The sequence below is a fragment of the Astatotilapia calliptera genome, chromosome 5 (assembly GCF_900246225.1).
Source record: "Astatotilapia calliptera chromosome 5, fAstCal1.2, whole genome shotgun sequence".
Taxonomy (NCBI): Eukaryota; Metazoa; Chordata; class Actinopteri; order Cichliformes; family Cichlidae; genus Astatotilapia; species Astatotilapia calliptera.
Genome location: NC_039306.1, coordinates 32,785,944 through 32,807,653, shown reverse-complemented (window position 1 = coordinate 32,807,653; position 21,710 = coordinate 32,785,944). Strand labels below are relative to the sequence as shown.

Genomic DNA, 21,710 nt, shown 5'->3' with positions numbered 1-21,710 from the left:
CTCTCTGGGCACGGCTTCACCGCCACTCTGTTTTTAATTTTGCAGATACTGTCGAGGACTCAAACACACCAGAGAAGCATGTTAAAGTCCCAGTGTACGGGAGACATCCTTGTTTTTGTAGAGATTTTGTTTTGTAGCTGGGGGGAGGGGAGACAGTAGCGTGTGTGTGCGTGCAGCGGGGAGGGGATGGTACATCCATACCAGTCGTGTTTGTGCTGCCGTTCAATCAAGTGTGTACTCGGAGACAAAGAGACAAAGACTATCAGCCTATTTATATTCATCTTTTCTATGAGAGGGGAAAAACCTGCCCTGAAAAAGAATTAGCACATCATCACATGTTATTGCTTTGATGTTAATTACATCCTTATGCCAGACAGCTCCCGCTTCATTCACCGAGATGGTCAAATTGCTCGGGAAGTTTCTCGGGTTTCAGTTTCAAAGTCAGAAGCCTTACCAGTCCACTGTGTCAGTTTGCTAAAGCTTTTTAACCTTAACCACTCTGATTAGGAAATTATGTTTCTGCCCTGAAGTTTAAAAACAGCAAATTGTGAGGACAAAACATAGAATTATCACCAGCTCTGCAGTCCTTCCTTTCCATTCGTTATCAAATAGGCCCTAAGTACTTTGTACGTGGTGATAGTACGGAGAGCATAATTCACATTTCTGAGAATTTAAGCTGATTACCTTTTACTGTTTAAGTCCACATTGCATATTTTGTAAAACACTATGCTCCAAAAACTGCACAAGAAATCCAAGTCCAGGCACTTTAGATAGGTTTGAAAAAGTAATCAGAGGATTTTATTTTGAAGACATTAACAATATACATTGATGTATTTTTTTCTAAACCTTCCCAAGTGCCTGAACTGATATTTTAAGCATAATATTTCGATTTCTCTATTGTTTTGCAATCATTTCAAACCATGAAATGATTGTGGTGTTTGAGGGGCTCCAGTAGCACTTCTTTTATTTACTCATATTGCTTATTTTATGTTTGTAATGCCTAATTTTGATATTTTGTAACTAATATAAACAAAAAAAACTCAGTGTTTTGATTTTTGAATGCGATGCAGCGTATCAGCAATACATACAGCACATTACGGGAAGAACTGGTCCACTCACTTAACAGCACAGGGCCAGGTCTGGGGATAAAATTGAGGAGACAGCTGCTGGCTACCTTGAACCTTAAGCCTGAGCCCAAACAAAAGCTAAACATGTGAGCTATAAACAAAAATATATATAATGGTAAATAGTTATAGAGCCCAAAACTGCTCCTTGTACAGACTCTAAACGTGTTTATTTGTGCTCTTAAATTGTGTCTGTGAAGACTGACTCAAGTCGCCACACAAGGAACTGCAGATTTTGGAACTTCTCCCATTGGCTTAAATTTTCAGGCCGCAAGGTTGTTGCTCAAAACCAGAACCAGAGACCTTTTCTTATTTCTTATTTGTTTCCGTTGACAAACCCAAGTGCTTACATCACCCATTATGCAACGTACACATTTTATAGCCCCTAACAGTTTAACCCCGCTGTGTTATGCTAAAATGACTTGAAGTACTCGGGAATACTATACACCTCTTTTTAAAATTTGAACTTGTAGCCTTCAGACCCAACTGACTCTTCTAAAGCGCTTTATAAAGTGCTTTTCAAATATGCACGGGTACTCACCACTAGAGCAGGGCGATATGACCAAAAATATTTATCACGATATACATTTGAAAATTTGCGATAACGATATAACTGACGATATAATTGACACTAGACAAAATACTTTACAACTCCACAACTTTATTAGTGCAAAAAAACCATCAATGTATTTTCACTTAAACAAGCAGCTGTTTTTTATGTGCATTAAAGTTATATAAAAATGTAACAGTGCAAATGCAAATTCCTTGCTGACAGTTTAACCAAAAGGCATTTCCAGTGGAAATTGGCCGACATATCCTCAGCATAACCATGTATAATATCCACAAAACTTAAAAAGAGGTTATACACACACAATACGGTAATATTATGTTGAAGCACAGTACGTATCACTCCGCGAGGCGCCTGCCTACGATAGCCGTAATGCTCCGACAATCCATCAAGCGGTGCGGGTTCGTAGCTTAGCAAAGTCGTACTAAAACATTTGACAGATTTTCGAGCGCCGTGTACCACATAAAATCGTTTCAAGGTCAGTAAACAACCAGAATTCATACATAAGGCACACGGGATTATAAGGGGCACTGTTGATTTTCAGAAAAATCAAAGGATTGATTTTAAGTGTGCCGTATTTTCCAAACAACACGGTAATAACGACGGCCCGCTAGCATGCGCTACCAAAAATAGTGCTTTGTTGTGTATATGACGGACGAAAGCTAAACCAGTTCCACACCACTGAAGTTGCAGCATTTTTACAAACCAATTCTGGTTCACCCGTTTCATTCAACGATCCGCTTTAGCCCTTCTCATTCTCTGTCATGCTTTTTCCGCCATGTGCGTATGAAAACAAAGCTACCGTGCATGCGCATTTTACCCATATTCTATCGCGATATTTCATTTTCTTATCGTTGCCCAACATTATACCGATATTACCATGAACGGTATGATATGGCCCAGCCCTACTCACCAAGACCTTGATGTTTATTTATTCATATATATACACACATATACACACACACATATATATATATATATATATATATATATATATATATATATATATATATACACACACACACACATATATATATATATATATATATATATATATATATATATATATATATATATATATATATATATATATATATATATATATACACACACACATATACACATACATATCTATATATATATATAGATATATATCTATATTTATTAGGGGTGCAACGATACTCGTATCGATATTGAACCGTTCGATACAGTGCTTTCGGTTCGGTACGCATATGTATCGAACAATACAAAATTTTTCATTTATTTTATCAACTTTCCTTCTGACGATGCTGTCTGTGTTGAGCACTCAGTGGATCTGCGTTCGACTACTCCGCCTAGGCTGCACTGTCGAGCGCAGATCCACTGAGCGCAGCGCAAGCTAGCGAGACAGAAGCTAAGCTCGTTGCAACATGGCAAACTGAACCTCCCCCACCCTCATTCAGATCTGGCCTTTGGAACTATTTTGGTCTTCATGTGACGTATGACCCTGAAGGTAAGCGCGTCATGGACTAAAGTAAAACAGTATGTCGGATGTGCCACGCAATGCTCAATTACATGAGTGGGAACTTGTGTGTTAGCACAGTTTGCTCGTTAACGTGTTGACGCTGTCCAGCCCCATGCACGGGGCGATCCGCGGTAACTTGTTAACGGAGATTTGCCGCGTTATGGCGTTTACGTCATTTTAACGAGATTAACACTGACAGCACTAGTGGGAACAAAATGAATATGACTGCACATTTACGCTGACATCATTCTAGTGCAAAGACAAGTGGAAGCAGACAAAAACAACAAGCATGCATGCTACAAACTTTACCCGAGTCATTTAGACAGTGTTAGCACATGATTCTCCTTATGGGGACCTGATATGTTTAATGTGCTGCTGAGAATATAGCCCAGAAGAAGCGGATAGTATAGCTTTTATTTTAGAAAGAGCCATTTCTCTATAATAAACTCTTTTCCAAAGATGAGTGATTTCTCGATCAGATAGATTTATTTTTTTATTATTTTGTTGTTTCAGCAACATTACATTTAAAAACTGTACTTTTGAGTTAAAATATATATTTATAATTTTAATAAATGACAAATTAAAAAGGCATGAACATTTTCTTTGTATCGAAAAAATATCGAGCCGTGACACCAAAGTATCGAACCAAACCGAACCGCCAAATTGATCACTTCCTTTATATTATTTTGGACTGGTGACTTCAGTTTTTTTAATGACCTAGCTACAGCATTCTGCATAACAGTGTTTTGTCCTCTCATGGCATTGGCCAACAGTGACGTCATGTTTTTCCCTGCTTGCTGCGTTGCTCCCCAGGGCCCTGTAGTCAGTGGAACCCAGCGATGTCTCTGCATAGTGCACAAGGGTATGAGAGATGAGTTGGCACAAAAAAAACAGGGAGGGGAAAAAAGCGAAGTGCTTTTGAATTAGCCACTGTACTACTGAGCCTTGGCCAACCAATAAAAAAGAATCAATGCTGCACCAAAGACTCAAGGGTAACATTCACTCTGAACAACCCATTACTGTCTCAGCAAAGCCACATTTCATTTATAGTCCTACATTACAGTCACATCACTTCTGGAATGCTCCGCATTAATCATGGCCAAGCTGTCCATGTTAAATCCTTCATCACTGCTTTCAAGATGTTCCTCTTTTGAAACAGACATGAGATCACAAAAAAAGAGCTTGAGAGGAATTGCATCAGCTCTGAAAATAGAGGGGTGTGAAGATGAGCAAAGTTTCATTTCCCGTGTGCAGTTGTAACCACCTCTAATTGAATTTCAAAAGATTTCGAAACTTATTCTAATATTGCCTTCACTGCGCTCATCCCTGCGGTCTTTGACATGAAGTGAATATTGAGTTGAAGTGCCCCTCACTTCAATACCAGTTCAGACTCCTCTTAAAACATGGAGAGTAATGCTGATTAATCCTAGGAAGGAGTCTGCCCGCTCTCACCGTATGCAGCATGACCTTGAACAAACCATGTGCTGTCCCTCTTTTTTGAGAGAGACCTGGTGACTGCAGTGCTGGACTTGCCGTGACAGTGACTGCTCACTGCACTTATGCAACATTAAGCCATCTGCCGAGTAGAGCCCTCTTGTGGCTGTGTTTCACCTTTCAACTGCTCTTGAACCCACTTAGAAGCATATTCAGGGCTCTGCCACTATGTAAGTTATTAACAAGTCTTTCAAAATGTCTCAAATCTCATATCTACTCCAGCTGCAGATAATGATAATGGATTGGATTTATATAGCGCTTTTCTAGGCACCCAAAGCGCTTTTTAGTGGTGGAAATGCATTTCTAAGCACATGTTAGGGAACCCCTTGGTTAATTATATAGTGAGTTTAGATTTTAAAAGAAGCAAATAAAACCCTGGAAGTATTTTTGCCTGTTAGCATGAAAATGAACCAAAGGAACTTTCTTCTGATAAAACGATGCAACAAATGATGACAGGACAGGACTGCCTTAAGGAGTCAGTAGCATCCGTGTAGTCTGTCCTAAAGTAGAACCTTTCAGGCTGAAAAATTAAGGTAACACTTAAAGCCTTTTTCCACTAGTACCTACTTGACACAGCTCGACTTGCCTCAACTGGATTTCACATGTTTTCCATTACAATTGAGTACCACCTAATGTGCGTGGGGTTGTTATAGCGTGATGGTATACCTGCTGCTGTGCATAAGGCTTTTTGTCAGAATTGGGGAATGCAGTGTGTTTTTTGTGTAGGGTGGAATGTCCACTCCGGGTCAGGGATAAGTTCCTGCACCAAGTGGAAGAGTTTAAGAATCTCGGGGTCTTGTTCACGAGTGACGGGAGAAGGGAGCGAGAGATCGACAGACGGATTGGTGCTCCGGCTGCAGTGATGTGGATGCTGTACCGGTCTGTTGCGGTGAAGAGACAGCTGAGTGTAAAAGTGAAGCTCTCAGTTTACCGGTCGATCTACGTCCCTACCCTCACCTATGGTCACGAGCTGTGGTAGTGACCAAAAGAACGAGATCGCGGATACAAGCGGCGGAAATGGGCTTCCTCTGAAGCTCTCTCTGGGTGAAAAGGGTGAGAAGTTCGGCCATCTGGGAGGGGCTCAGAGTAGAGCTGCTGCTCCTTCACATCGAAAGGAGCTAGTTGAGGTGGTTTGGGCATCTGACAAGGATGCCTCCCTGGTGTTCTGAGCATGTCCCACCAGAAGGGAGACCCAGGACACACAGGAGAGATTATATCTCTCAGCTGGCCTGGGAATGCATCGGTGTTCCCCCGGACAAGCTGGAGGAGGAGGCTGGGGTCTAGGCTTCTCTGCTAGGGCTGCTGTCCCGGGTACCCGACCCCGGATAAGCGGAAGAAAATGAATGGATGGATGGATTTCCCTCTTTACTGGGTTTAAAAAAATGGCGGTTTAGATTTTTGTGAATGAGACACTCATGGAGTGATGCAACTGACTAGCCAATGCAGTCTGTTGATGTCACATTTTTGGATCGCCTCAGATCGCCTGAAACCCCAGCCAAATAGGCACTAAAAAGGTCTGGGTACCATGTACTACCACCTGTTGGAAAACCATAAACCTAATGTTGAGTTGAACTGAGAAGTTGAACTTCTCACAAAACAATCAAAATCAAGAAGCAGTCAAAATTCAGCACGGTAAAAAAATAATAGCAGATATTAGATGCTCTGAAAATGAGGTTTACGCCATGTAGACACAGGTCTACATGGCGTAAACCTGTATAGACATAGACTGGAAATACTGCTTTGCCAGCTAAGCCACCAGCTGTCTGTTTGCGTCCACTAATTCACTGAACTGGACCTTTCAATCATGTTTGTGGTGTTACCAGCATTTTATTTGCAACCTGTGGTTATTACTAATTAGATGGAAGGAAAGTACTGATTTCTGTTCAGCGCATCTTTCCAGCTAAGCTTACCGGCATTAGCTCTTAACTGAGCACGCCAACCTCTAAACCAAATGCAATCAGTACTAGTTTAAAGCAAAAGAAAAAAAGCCCAACATGGTGGTAGTCAATACATCAGCACTTTACAAACGTGTTATTAGGTGGTAGCTATGTCCATCTATTGATCTGCTAGCCTGTGCCACTTTTTCATATTCTTCCTTCCATATTTTGCGGTGAGTTGGAGATACAAATTTTGGTGACCACTAAGCCTAATATGCACTGAACATTGCACGTGAATTGTGATTTATAATAAATCCTTTTTTTAAAACAACTAGATGGTAACAATCACTGTGTGTGACAAAGTTTCATTCATATATTATATTAGAATCATATTAGTGAAATAACATAAGGTAAGATACTGAGAATCTAAGTATCCTTTAACTAGCTGATAGACCTAGGGTAAACAGTCTGCAGCTGCATGCTTCTCTGTATCTCATGTTAAAATCTAAGCCGCATACCCATGGGTAATTCACACAGACTGTGAGAGGGGAAATTTAAGTATGCAGTGAAGACAAGAAAACGTCTTCCAGGTTCACAACATGGATTTCAGAAACCCAAAAACCTTATGACAAGGCTCTTGCCAAATGCTGTTACAGCTGACATTTCCACAGACACACATGAGGACAATGGAAGTGACATTGCTTTATTGTTTTCTATTTCCAGCTATGCACACCTTTTATTCTGTCTCATCTCCAACTGCAGCTGCTGTGCAGTGACTCATGTGGAGACATTTAGCACTCGTTCCTCGCTGAGCTCAACATGCATGTAGGAGTGAGCTGCCAGGTGCCAGGCTTGCTATTCTGTCCTCTCAATCACAGCAGTGAATATGGAATGAGACAAACCGGCTTATGTAAAGGCTTCCTGATTAATAAAACATGAGGAATTCAAATAAAAAGAATCCTAATCTTCTCATCAGGCTGCCGCCATCGCCTCTGACTGAATGCGAGGACTAAACTGAGGCCCATCAGTAACCGAGGGTTGCGGCGGTGTGATGGTGGTGGGGTGCAGTGTACGAGAACAGCAGAGGAGTCCAGGGAGAAAGCCTTTGATGTCGGAGCAGCATGTCAGATTAGTACAACAGCAGTGACTCAAATAGGGAGATGAGGGGAGCAAGGGAAGAGGCTCCTGCAGGCTAAAGGCAACAGCAGGGAGGGACAGGGCAATGTTACAGTGTCAGCAAGCTTCACATCTTTAGTGCACAAGCAACAGTACATTTGGCATAAATGAATACTTCGTTTAACTTAAAGAATTTTCTGTCTTAATACAGTTAATAAGATACGTTCAATTCTAACATTTAATGATAATACTGTATCATATATATTATCATTATCAATGTTGACATTATGTGTGTGTACTTGCTTGCAGCTTGCTTCATAATATTACAAAAATAAACCCTGTTGAGCAAAAAGCTTCAGCTGTTAGACTGCAGGTAGTAAATCTGGTAAACTGTAAAACACTGCTGACAATTGATCACAGCATTGGAAAACTATATGAGAACACTCTGTATTATTTTATTTATTGTTTTTCAGCCTGCATTTTGAACAATGCTACCTGCTTTAAGCTAGGCAGCTAGCAAACCTTTTCTTATCTATACACATTGCAAGTTTTGTCTCACTAAACTATTTTAGTTTTGTATTTCAAGGTTCAAGGTTCTTTATTTGTCACATGCATAGTTATACAAGTATAACACACAGTGAAATGTAGCCTGACACGCTCCTCGACATGTGCAAAAATTTGGGGGGGGGGGGGGGGGGGTGTAGAGGAAGAACATTATATATATATATATATATATATATATACATACATATAGTATATACACTGGGTGAATGTGCAGTTAATATGAATAGCCTATTGTATGTAAGTCTGCATTATTTTATTTTAATTTACTGACTACCTTTTGAAATATGCAACATTTCGTGAGCTAGTCGGTTAGCAAGATTAGTTAAAAGCAATATAAACTGTAAAATGAAAATGTAGAGCTAAAGGGAAATTGAGAATTGCTAAAACTTTTAATGCATCCCCAAATGCAGTCGCAAAAACCATCAAGCGCTACGATGAAACTGGCTCACATGAGGACCGCACCAGGAAAGCAAGACCAAGAGCCACCTCTGCTGCTGAGGATACATTCATCCGAGTCATCACGTGGCACGAATGAGAACCCACACACACAGTGTTGCACGTTGCTATGCGTTTTCTTGTGTATACGTTTAGGCACTTTCTGTCTGAGTAGCTTACCAGCTGCCACACCGCTCTCCCCTCCTGTCTGGCAACATCCTTTAAAGAGGAGTCATGATTCGATGATGGAGGTCAGGTGTGCAAGTCAGCCTCCCCCCTAACACCACACTGGGACCTCACTCCACACGTCCTCTGCAGCCGAGCCACAAACCACACCCCTCCACACACCAGCCTCAGGAACCGCATCTCAGATTAGAGCACAGATAAATGCCACACAGAGTTCCAGTAGCAGACACATCTCTACATCAACTGTTCAGAGGAGACTGTGAATCAGGCCTTTATAGTCAAATAGCTGCTAAGAAACCACTACTAAGAAAAAAAACACAAGCAGAACAGATTTGTTTGGGTCAAGAAACAAAGAGTGGACATTAGACCAGTGGAAATCTGTGCTTTGGTCTGATGAGTCCAAATTTGAGATCTTTGGTTCCACCTGCCGTGTCTTTGTGCGACGCAGAAAAGGTGAACGGATGGTCTCCACATGCATGGATCCCACCGTGAAGCATGGTGGAGGAGGTGTGATGGTGTGGGGTGCTTTGCTGGTGACACTGTTGGGGATTTATTCAAAACTGAAGGCACACTGAACCAGCATGGCTACCACAGCATCCTGCATTTAGTTAGACCATCATTAATTTTTCAACAGGACAACGACCCCAAACACACCTCCAGGCTGTGTAAGGGCTATCTGACCAAGAAGAAGAGTGATGGAGTGCTGCACCAGATGGCCTGGCCTCCACAGTCACCTGACCTTAACCCAATCGAGATTGTTTGGGATGAGATGGAGCGCAGAGTGAAGGCAAAAGAACCAACAAGTGCTGACCATCTCTGGGAACTCCTTCAAGACTGTTGGAAAACCATTTCAGATGACGACCTCATGAAGTTCATCGAGAGAATGCCGAGAGTGTCCAAAGCAGGAATCAAAGCTAAGGGTGGCTGTTTTACTACATAATTCCATATGTGTTCATTCATAGTTTTGATGCCTTCAGTGAGAATCTACAATATGGAATAAAGAAAAAACATTAAATGAGAAGGTATGTCCAAACTTTTGACTCTTAGTGTAAATGCCAAAATGTGAATTTCAAATCAAATCAAATCACTTTTATTGTCACATCACATGTGCAGGCACACTGGCACAGCACATGCGAGTGAAATTCTTGTGTGCGAGCCCCACAAGCAACAGAGATGTGCAAACACAACAACACAAACGAGCAAAATACAAGAATGGCCAACCTGAAACTAATAAATATATGTACAATATATAATAGTGTATGCATTTCTGGATGTGTATACTAAATATTTTCCTACGTGTGTGTGTGTGTGTGTGTGTGTGTGTGTGTGTGTGTGTGTATACACATTTTTACAAATTAAATAGTAAAAAAAAAAAAAATAATAATAATAATAATAATAATAATAATAATAATAATAATAATAAAATATATAAAATATACAGAGTTGAATATGTGCAAAACAAGTGGCATTTATATACAGTGTGGAGTGCATAATGTTGAAGTTCCAGTAGTGAAGCTGAGGTGTCTATGACGTGTTCAGCAGTCTGATGGCCTGATGGAAGAAGCTGTCTCTCAGTCTGCTGGTACGGGACCGGATGCTGCAGAACCTCCTTCCTGATGGAAGCAGTCTGAACAGTTTATGGCTGGGGTGACTGGAGTCCTTGATGATCCTCCCCGCTTTCCTCAGGCAGCGCTTCCTGTAGATGTCTTGGAGGGAGGGAAGCTCACCTCCAATTATCCGTTCAGAGCACCGCACTACTCGCTGGAGAGCTTTGCAGTTGTAGGCGGTGCTGTTGCCATACCAGGTGGTGATGCATCCAGTGAGGATGCTCTCAATGGCACAGTGATAGAAGGTCCTGAGGATGCGGGGGCTCATGCCGAATCTTTTCAGTCTCCTGAGAAAGAAGAGGCGCTGCTGCGCCTTCTTCACTGTTTTGTTTGTGTGTACTGACCACGTAAGATCCTCAGCCAGATGTACTCCAAGGAACCGGAAGCTGCTCACTCTCTCCACAGCAGCGCCGTTGATGGTGATGGGGGTGTGTACTTCTCTGCACCTCCGGAAGTCCACTATCAACTCCTTTGTCTTTGCGACGTTGAGGGTGAGATGGTTGTCTTGACACCAGTGGGTCAGGGCGCTGACCTCCTCCCTGTAAGCCGTCTCATCACCGTTGGTGATAAGACCCACCACTGTAGTGTCGTCCGCAAACTTCACAATGATGTTGGAGCTGTTAGTGGCTGTGCAGTCGTAGGTGTAGAGTGAGTACAGGAGAGGGCTCAGTACACACCCCTGTGGAGCACCAGTGTTCAGTGTGATGGGGGATGAGGTGATGCTGCCCAGTCTGACCACCTGGCGTCTGTCAGACAGGAAGCTAAGGATCCAGCTGCAGAGGGAGCTGCTCAGTCCTAGATCCTGCAGTTTCCTGTCCAGCTTCGAGGGAACGATGGTATTGAATGCTGAGCTGTAATCTACAAACAGCATCCTCACATACGTGTCTCTCTTCTCCAGGTGTGACAGGGCAGTGTGTAGTGTCAGGGCTATGGCATCATCAGTGGACCTGTTGTGGCGGTATGCAAACTGTAGAGGGTCCAGTGAGTCGGGTAGTGCAGAGCAGATGAAGTCCCTGACCAGCTTCTCGAAGCATTTGCTTACGATGGGGGTCAGGGCTACAGGTCGCCAGTCGTTCAATGAGGAGATGGTGGAGGATTTGGGTACAGGGACGATGGTGGCCATTTTGAAGCAGGCTGGGACTACAGACAGAGAGAGGGAAAGGTTGAAGATGTGCGTGAACACTCCAGCCAGCTGAGCCGCGCATGACCTGAGGACGCGGCCGGGAATCCCGTCCGGACCAGTAGCTTTGCGTGCGTTCACCTTCCCGAAGCACTTCCGCACATCCTCCTCAGACACAGTGTGCGCACTGACGTCATCCGTGGTGCGCACACTGTCCGGTCTCATGGTGTTCGCTGTGTCAAATCTAGCGTAGAATACGTTTAGATCCTCACACAGAGAGGCCGTGGTCTGCGGTGTGCTGGTTTTCCCTCTAAAGTCTGTGATCGTGTTTAGTCCCTGCCACATACTCCGAGGGTTGTCAAACTGTTGCTCCACCCTGTCCCTGTACACCCTGAATTTGAATCCACCTTTGGGCTACAATGTTTTTGGTGGCACATATTGTTCTGCACCATCTCTAGCAGAGACAATGATGTAACCTCTATGGGCTGATCAAGGCGGCTGCTTATCACCACTTAACGAAGTCCATAGGGAGAGATTTTAATACATGGCATGCCGTTCTGTTCTCAGCCTGCTGACTAGTTGGTAAAGCAAAGACCTGTCTGACAACCTTTAAACTTCAGGGTAACAAGTATTTGGGTTAAATCAGTCTTCAGTGCTTAGCAGATGCTAAAAGCACTGAGTGAGGACTAAGCACAAATGGCAAGTGATTTTCCATTTCTGGTTACAACCTTGTAATTCAGAGGAAATGTTTACATTGTAAGAAGTCATTTGTATTAAGTCCGGTCGATTGTGCAGCTGATTCAGTTTGACATTGCCCAGCTGGGTGCTGTGATAATACCACCATCAGTGATCTGTCACTCCCCTTTCCCTCCCCTCTAATGGATAGGATTCTTCAAGTAGAAGGATCAAAGCCGCAGTAGGGGGCTCGGAAAGGGTTAGCACCGATCTGAGGGGATGGAGAAGTGGGGGAGGAACAGGACAGGCAGGTTTGCACTTGCTGCATTGCCTGAGCTCTGTCTGTCTAATGCTGCACTGGAAATGTCCAGCTTTTGGGGAGAAATCTGCCACAGTGCTTCAGAGATGAGATGAAATGAGATCTGAGCCTATTTGACATTTAGATAAAAATGGTAATAAGCGGCATATGACAGGACAACCCTGCCAGTGATGCCTTAGAGTTTCACATATACACCAACGCTGTTACGTAACTATAACAACCACAACAACGTGACAAGCAGTAGAAACCGAAGGCATGAACACAACGGTATTCGCCGCCAGCGAGAGAACTTGAACATCCTTTTCTGCAGCATTGCTGTGGCTCTCCTTCTCTAAAGACAGCCAGCTGAAGGAGTCCAATGTTCAAACAGACTGTAACATCACACACTGGTGAAAATGAAAGTGTGGCATGCATGCCACAAGATGAATGAATCCTGTCATGTGCATTATACTGCAACCCCCACACTTCAGTAACTGAGCCTCTTATTTGTAGAGATACAGCAGCATCAATGTCTGCACTCATCACTTTGGCTGTGAAACCATGGACCGTATATAAAAGATGGGTGTATGTAGGCACGCATTGCTTTTGGAATTTGTATTTCCAAGTCCCAACATTGCCATTTTGAATGATGCCATGCAATATTTCTGGATTTTTGGAGCCACTGAGCAACAGCCTCTGGAATGAAGCCAACGCAGAACATACAAAGACAGCATTTCATCTAATGGCAACTTGATGCTGACTCCAAAAGCAAGTCAAACCCCAAGGACTCCCTCATTGAAATGCCCAACTTCACAGCATTAAAAGCCATGTTCATGGCCTGGTGCAGGAAAAAAATGGTTTAAACCTCTATGCATAATCACTGTGGAGTGGTGGAGGGGTTAGGGGCAAGGTACCACCATAAATATGGCCAAGAGTTCATTTCAGTAACCAGCTAGCTGCCCATGTTAGCAAACAATCAAAATGGCCACACCCTTAACTTTAAGCATTAACAGTATCGAGATGGATGACTCTTTTTTTTTTAAAGAAAAATCACCCTCCACACAGCTGTTACAAAGGGGAAATATTCATAACGGCCAAAAGCTTTTAAGTGTGAGGCTGTAAACATGTAAAGTTGTACATTTTATCATCTGAGGATTGACTCATTCCAGAAGCCAGCCTCTAGTGGCCATTAGAGGAAGTGTAGTGTTTGGCACTTCCGTGTTGGCTTCAGTTTTCGGACCTTGAGGTTGCCGTTTACCTGAAACCAGTTGAATGTACTGCTGGCAAACAAACAGCATTGTGCTTCCAGCCTGCAAATAATCAACTCACTTTCACATGAGTCTGTCGCTCAGTACCTTTGAAAGCAGAACATTTTTATGACTCCTGCTTCACATCTACACAGCAACAGTGAACGCCTTCCCACAGACTCCCGGTGGAACTGCGAATCCCACCTCACGAATAAGCACAACTCACGGCCTAAGTGGCATTTCGCTTTGAATTGCTGGCTGCTGTACATCACCAGTGTGGAGCAGACAGACAAACACCATGTCGTCTCACAGTTGGAGAGCCAAGCGCTGCCTTCTGCCATTTAGATCACCATGGAAACAGCCAAATACACAACCAGCACTCTCGTCAGCTTCGGCTCAACACACTGCAGTCCATGTGTGATAGCAACTTGTGTGCCCCCATGCTGCAAGCACACACCTCGTTCACAAATGCAGAAATAAGAGAGCGAGAATAGTGAGGGGGAGGAGAGAGAGAACACCCAGTTCTACATCATGACATCGTGTTTATTCAAAGATGTCACAGCCTGATGATGTGAAGGAGATTTGGGCAATGAGGAGCTGATGTTACAAGTCTGGATGCCATTATTGGGATAAAATCAGTGCAATGCTTAAAAAGGGGGACTCTACATATGACCTGCATGACACTAGTGGGGGAAAAAACCCATCATAGCCTGATTCATTACGGTGTGGTTGATATTTTAAAGGCAGCCACACAGAAGGCCTACTTCTCACAGCCAGAGCGAGCACTGGGTAGTAAATGACGCACGTTTACAACACAAGCACAAAAATGAAGTGGGACCACCACGGGTGCAGTCTGCGTGACTGGATGCGGGCGAGCCCGGACTCCGTGATGTCACGCCTACCCAGTCGACCGCGTGAAGCAGCAGTAAATGAGACAGCTGACACATGTCCAACAAGCAGTCGGATTACCGCCCCCCTCCTCTTACCTGCTCTGTGCGCTTCACCCAGGCGGACCTCGGTGATGCTGCTCGGGTCACTCTGAGATCTTCCCCGCTGCAACACACAGTCCTCCTCCAGCCCATCCGATGATGCCATGGTGAAAACAAGACGGCGACACGAGACTGAAAGGGGCGATCTCCGTCAGCCAAGGTCACCGGCATCAAGAGGTGGTGCGGATTAAATGTGGTCGGAGTGCTGCAGCTGCAGCTCCTGGTCCCCGAAAAGCAGCAGCGCTGGGGAAATCCATTACGCGCGCAGCATCATGGCGCCTTCAGGTGTTGCTCGCAAAATCAGCAACGTTAACAGGTAGTAAGTGAATTTGAGTGGTAAATAAAACTAGGAAAGCGCAATATTGATTCAAATTCATATAATAAAGAACTCCATTTAAATCTGTCCTCTGTTGCAGTCCCGGTTTGTGCAATTTGGTAAGAAAGGCTTGTGCCTTTTAGTGTTTTTTCTTTGCCCTTTAATGTCTTAAATATTAGGCCACATTTGAAAGCAATAGATCCTACAGCCTCTGAAGGTAGCATCAGAGTCATGGCCTGCTTGGTATTAGCTGAAAATGGGCAGCCTCTTAATGGAATCTTCGTCTGAATCCATGCTTTGGTTTCAGCCTTCTGTCCAGTTCATGCAAACCATGTCAATGTTGGTTAAATTCATAGTTTGTGCTGCTCGATCCCTCTGAAGTCTGCTGCGCTGTTCTCCCCTTAATACTTCAGATCAACGCTTGAATCACTTTAAGCACCAAATACATCTGAATATAAGGAGAGGCAGTGCATAGCAGTCAGAATTTGACATCAGTGCCAGAGACATCGTTTTCAGTTCACTGCCATGGCCAAAGTCATTAACACAGACGTAACACTATTACATGTGAGATACTTCAGCTTTGGGTTTGAAATGGCAGTTATCACTGGTGATTATGTATTAAAAAGGTTGGTCTTATGAGTATAACATGTTATCAACACATTTCCATCAACAAAGCAGAAAGTAAAAAAAACAAAAAACAAAAACATAACAACATGCAGGTATAATGTAAAGTACATTTGGGAAAATGTTTCTCCCAAATGACGCACTGAAAACTGTAGTTTATAGACTTGACTCAGTCATGGTTCCTGCAGTGAACAAATCTTTTTTTTTTTTTTCAACAAAAACAAAAACAGTCAACCTTAAACAATCAGTCACTTTAAAGTCAAAGTCAACAGCAACATAAAAAAAAAAAAATCAGTTTCAACTCAAGATTGCAACAGTGCACAAAGTCTTCACATTTAGCAAGAACCTTTTTGTTTTTTACAAATCGTTTTTGAAAAGATTAAATATCAGGTTAACTGCACACACATAGAAAATTGTTCTTTTGGTACAGCTTTTGAAGAGTTGTGGATACATGTCGCTGACTCAACACAGATGATGCACATTTCCTGATAGTCATCTCTGCGTCTCTGGCCTGCTGCTCGATTTCTGTATATACGATATTTAATTAATGATGACAGTTTTATGGAATTTCTAAACTAAAATTTAACTAATAATTTAATTTTAATTTAAAACCACAAACAGACAACAAATTTTAATAAAAAGCTGATAGTTGGATTTATTGAGTTGATGAAAGGTACAAAGACACTGCACACTGTAAAATGTAAATAAAAACAATGCAATAATTTGCAAATCTTAAAAACTCATATTTTATTCACAATACAAAGTATGTCAAGTGTTTAAATAATTTTTGTTAAAGACTATTTGGAATTTGATGGCAGTCTCAAATCCCTCTAGAGAGGGTAACACTGTGTAGTCTCTCATTTATCTAATTTTCTTTAACAACAGTCTGTAAAGGTCTGGAAACTGTTTGCGAATGTATACTAAAACCTACTATCTTGTGACTGCTTACCAAATTTAGAAATGAAAACAGTAAACCAACTGTAAATACTTTAAACTGTCCATGAGTGTCCCTAACGCCATCCCTGTAAATGCCATAATATGACCAGAATGACTGGTAAAGGAAAATCATTATTCTGCTCTGACTGTTTCAAGCACAGCTAAGAAGACTGATAACTCCTCGACAAGTAAGAGACGTATTGTTTCCTCCTTATTAAGACGTTCCCTTCAAAATGCCGTCAGAGTAAAACTCAAATCAATAAACATGTTGTTCTCAGACACTCATTTACATATTTTGCCATATGCCAATGATAACACACTACAACATTAACAATGTAAAGGAAGACCTGCTATATAAACGCTGCACAAATATGCAGTGAACCAGTCAGGTGGTTAATTTTCTAATCACAATATAGACACCTTAGTGTTGATACGACAGCACACCTTCAGGGGTCTAGAGGAGTCCATGCCTCGATGGGTCAGGGCAAAAAGAGGGAACCAACACAATATTAGTCAGGCGTTCATAATGTTATACCCGATCCGTGTCTTTGCAAAAGTGCAAAATAAATGGATCCAATTCAAGTGCTGAGAAACTTTGGTACTTTAATGGTAGTAGTAAATGTCTGTGTTTTGTCCCAACGCTAGGTGGCAGTTATGAACTTTTCACCATTTTTTCCTTTTACAGTGTAGAAGAAGTTTCCAAACAAACATGGCGGAGAAAGAACTCGGCGGATGTCATGAAAATAGCGGTTTAACCGATAAAAACAAAATTCTGGAAGCTAATGAGGCACTGAAATCAGAACAAGATGAAGTTTCGCAGAGCCGTAACTCTCAGTATCAGCAGGACCTGAAAAGCGTCCTCCTCACCAGCGTTTTAAACCTGGAGAAGCTGGATGTCGACCTGTACCGGTAAGTTTCCACTGCAGCTCGCTGTTTGATGTGCACTGGTCCCCGCTCGGTATACAACAGGAAGGTCATATTTAAAACACGTCATTGTAGGCAGCGACCTCCCAAACCTTCTCTATCTGCTGCTGACTCTTTTTGAGCTTCTGGTACCACAGGTGTTGACAACCAGGGACCTGATTGGCTCCTGATTAGCAAGCAGCACCTGTGAGCATGGACCCTCCTACAGCGGTCAGCAGGTGTCTGCTCTAAGCACGCCACGTTTGACTGATTAGGAATCAATGGAATAGGCATTTGTTGTCATTGTACACGTACAACGAAATTATGGCCTTTATTGAAAGTATGCATAGGACAACTTCAAGCCTGTTTTCCACAAAACCAAGCTGCCGCATTATCTGGATGGAGCCCTAGTACCAACTCCAAATTTAAGGCCAAATATTCCATATAACAGGGGATGCGCTCCCTGTTATGTGGAATATTTGGCTCTCATGCCGACGATTTGGCACATTGCGTCGGTATGTTAGACATTGGGATGAGAACGTGTTGGGAGGAAAGTTATGTTCAGCAATGAATTCATATTCTGCGACAGCAACGGGATCATAGGGTCAAAGTGTGGAGAAGATGTAGAGAACACTACACTGATTGCTGCACCAGCTTTTGGTGGAGGCAGTATGATGGTGTGGGGTGGCGTCTCCCTCACTGGAAAAGCAATGCTTGTCATCAACGGAGGCGAAAGATGATAGATCCAAATGTGGCACCATTTAAGGGGAAATAAACAGGATTTCAAATGGTATATAAATAAAATAATCCACCAAACACAAATTTTCTTTACGTTCTGTGGTAAGTTCAGTTCACCTTTTATAAGCATTTGCCTGATTACCTTTCAGCAGTGTATCCTCTGTTCCCACAGGGGGACCCACCACTGGGTGCCCCGCACTCAGCGTCTGTTTGGAGGTCAGATAGTTGGCCAGGCCCTGGTGGCTGCGGCCAAGTCTGTGAGCGACAGCCTGTACGCCCACTCTCTGCACTGCTACTTTGTCCGAGCAGGTAAGATGAGCTGAACTTCCTCGGTGATGAAAGAATAACATTACAAAGAATCCATTTTCGAAGTCAGCAAAGACAGAGAGAAAGAGACAGCATACAGATTGGCTTAAATAGCTTCATCTCCTCTTCTTTTTCTGTACAAGCAAATGTGCACCTGTTTTCCTTTTCAGTCAGTTATGATAGCACTTTACTGTTCTTGGTGTTTTCCAGGTGATCCGAAGGTTCCGGTGCTTTACCAGGTGGACCGCACGCGAGATGGCCGCAGCTTCACCGTGCGCTCTGTGAAGGCCATCCAGCATGGACAGCCCATACTAATCTGCCAAGCCTCCTTCCAAACACTGCAGCCCAGCCCCCTGCAGCACCAGTTCCCCATGCCAGTGGTCCCTCCACCTGAAGACCTCCTCACCGTGGAGGAACTTATTCACCATTACCTCAGGTAGCATTGACTTTATTTATTATTGTGGATTAGACTGTGCCTTCGTCTGATCCAAATTGTGCTTAAAGTTATATAAAATAACATTCCAAGTCACTGTTTTCTGTAAATTTTAGGCACCTTTGAGGCTTCCTCAGGCAGAATGGCCTCTAAAGTCACACTGACCAAAACTTTGTGTGTGACCAAGGAGCAGTCTTGTGAACGACACTATTGCAGATCGCTTTAGTTGCTGTTTTTAAAAAAAAAAACTTTTTTATAATCATGTTTCCAGCTTCACTATTTTCTCTCTGCATTGTGTCTTTGTTTGCAAGCGTGTACGGTAAGGAGCTGAGAGGAAGTGCTAAGAAACAAGAGCTTTTTCACTTTGACAAGTCCAGATTGTGTTGTTTCTCCTACGACACATATCAGCTGATTAAAACTTAGATTTAACTGTTGGTTAAGCTGTTGTTTACAACACTAATATCTGAGTCCAGCTATAAAGTCTGCTAAATTTGTCATTATCCATCTGTCTAGTTTCAGGTACCCTGTGGGGTTTTTTGTATTCACTTTAGTTATAATCATATAAAACTTCACTTTATTTATTATGCAAACTTCATGGATTAGGATCATTAATCAGGAGAAACCACACTAGCATTTTATTTTTGAAGTCAAAAATCTTGAAGTTCATAGACATCAAAAAATGTAAAACTTATTATTATTGTTTAAAACAACAGTTTTGCTAACACTGCTATTATGCATTACTAAAGAACTGCAGTTAGAATAAATAAAGCAAACATATAACTGTGTTTTCTCTCTGTCTGTGGGTTGTTTTGCAGTAAACCTGACCTGGCAGAGGAGGCAAAGAAAGGCCTGAAAAAACTGCTGGCTAATGAAGTCCCCATTGAGATAAAACCAGTCAACCCAGCACACTTTTACAGACTGGGTCCAGAGCAACCAAGAAGGCTGTTTTGGGGGCGAGCACGAGGACATATTGGTAAAATATCATTGTCATCCTGCCTCGTGTTTGAGATCAGAGTAAGACGTATGGTACATGCTAAGCTGTTTTTGTTGTGTGTTTGCGTAGGGGAAGGTAACATGAAGCTACACTGCTGCGTTGCTGCTTATGTGTCAGACTTTGCTCTGCTGGGCACAGTGCTGCTGCCTTACCCAGAGTACAGGGCCAAGTTCGCCGCCTCGCTCGACCACTCCATGTGGTTCCACAGCACGTTCCGCAGTGATGAGTGGATGCTGTACGAGTGTGAGAGCCCATGGGCAGGTCAGTATGTTGGTCACATCTCAAGAACGAATGCAGAACACAGTAAAGCATATGTTTTTAACATCAGAATATGACCGGTCATGTTTCCAGCTTCACTGTTTTCTTAGGTAAGCACTTTGTTTTTATTTTGAAACAAAGTCCACAAGTAATGTCCTGCATTATTCAAACTAGTAGCTTGAACTCGTTTGAAAAGCAGTCTTTGTTTTTCTGTCCCTGGGAACACATGGTATGTGTTTCATTTTTATTAGATTAAATATTGTTTTTAGCTTTTCTTTGTTATAATTTGTTGTCATGGGAGATAGATAGATAGTTCATCAGTGCATGATTATTGTTACACCCCATGAGTTATCTGTTCCCATCCTCATTACAGTGTTTATAATCCATCATCTGTGTTTGTTTTAAGTCTTTTAGTCTAATTATGTTGATAACTACCTAAACTAATAACTGTGCATACCATTTATAATACTAAAACATTTAAAGTGTTTCTCTGATGTCTCTGATGTCTGATATCTATACTTATAGATATCTATTACTTACATAGGAATAGTAGTGGTAGAATAGTTATGTTAAGCTATATAGTTTGTCTTGCATATTTCCACAACCATATCTATAATCACTGTGTATGCTACCGTTGTATATTGTGTATTATCTTACTTATTTTATATTTGTTTCTATTTTATTTGTATTTTTTGTATTTTCCTTCTGATATCTGTACCTGAGCTGAGGTACCGCAAAAACAACCCCCCCCCCCCCCCCCCCCCCCCCCATGCATAAGTATAACTATGCATGTGACGAATAAAGAACCTTGAACCTTGAAATTTCCCCGTTGTGGAACCAATAAAATCTTATCTTAAGTAGTATTAATGTAACAGTAGTATTTTTGAGTACCATCATCAGTGATGATGATTGTTGTGTATTTGGTTCTAACTTTCAAAGACTTTGTATTTGTTTATGCTTTGCTTGTCCTTTTGTCCATTCCTGAAATGACTTTCTGTTTTGTGCCCTACAGGGAGCAGCAGGGGACTGGTGCAGGGCCGAATGTGGAGAAGAGATGGGATGCTGGCTGCCTCATGTTCCCAGGAGGGTGTCCTGAGAGTGAAACCAGTCACTGAGCCCAGCAAATTATAGGGATACTTTATGTGTTTCCTTTTGAAACCCTAATTTATTTGTATAATCTAATTATATGATTAGCAAAAGAATTCTAAACGTTTAAAAATTAATATATGAAAGCATGATTTTTTTTAAATTTTTTTTTTAATAAATGTATTTTCCGTCAATAAAGACTAAAATAGTTGTAATGGATGCACGCTTGTCATTTGTTTGAGAAATGCCTTCATTCTCACACATAAACATGATTCAATCCTTCATTCATATTCCTACAGGAAATTCTCCTTA

At 42.2% G+C, this 21,710-nt stretch overlaps 2 protein-coding genes across 4 annotated transcripts in view; one reads left to right on the top strand and one right to left on the bottom strand.

Annotated features, from left to right (window-relative positions):
- The window catches only part of phactr3b (phosphatase and actin regulator 3b), a 60,465-nt gene extending 45,385 nt beyond the window's left edge, over window positions 1-15,080 (bottom strand). The window contains exon 1 of the mRNA XM_026168971.1: window positions 14,802-15,080. Coding sequence (XP_026024756.1) covers window positions 14,802-14,910 — 109 coding nt within the window. The 5' untranslated portion in view covers window positions 14,911-15,080. The remainder of the gene's footprint in view (window positions 1-14,801) is intronic.
- On the top strand, window positions 3,156-21,607 carry acot8 (acyl-CoA thioesterase 8). 3 transcript variants are annotated; one of them, XM_026168975.1, is made up of 7 exons: window positions 3,156-3,184; window positions 17,366-17,589; window positions 18,494-18,630; window positions 18,838-19,063; window positions 19,876-20,033; window positions 20,124-20,315; window positions 21,325-21,607. In XM_026168975.1, exons 1-7 carry the CDS (start codon window positions 3,173-3,175, stop codon window positions 21,441-21,443), a joined length of 1,068 nt encoding a protein of 355 aa, XP_026024760.1. In that variant the 5' UTR covers window positions 3,156-3,172; the 3' UTR covers window positions 21,444-21,607. The 3 variants fall into 3 exon arrangements, with proteins under 3 accessions (XP_026024760.1, XP_026024762.1, XP_026024761.1); XM_026168977.1 differs by lacking the exon at window positions 3,156-3,184 and adding an exon at window positions 15,101-15,120; XM_026168976.1 differs by lacking the exon at window positions 3,156-3,184 and adding an exon at window positions 17,024-17,278.
- Window positions 21,608-21,710: the final 103 nt, after the last annotated feature.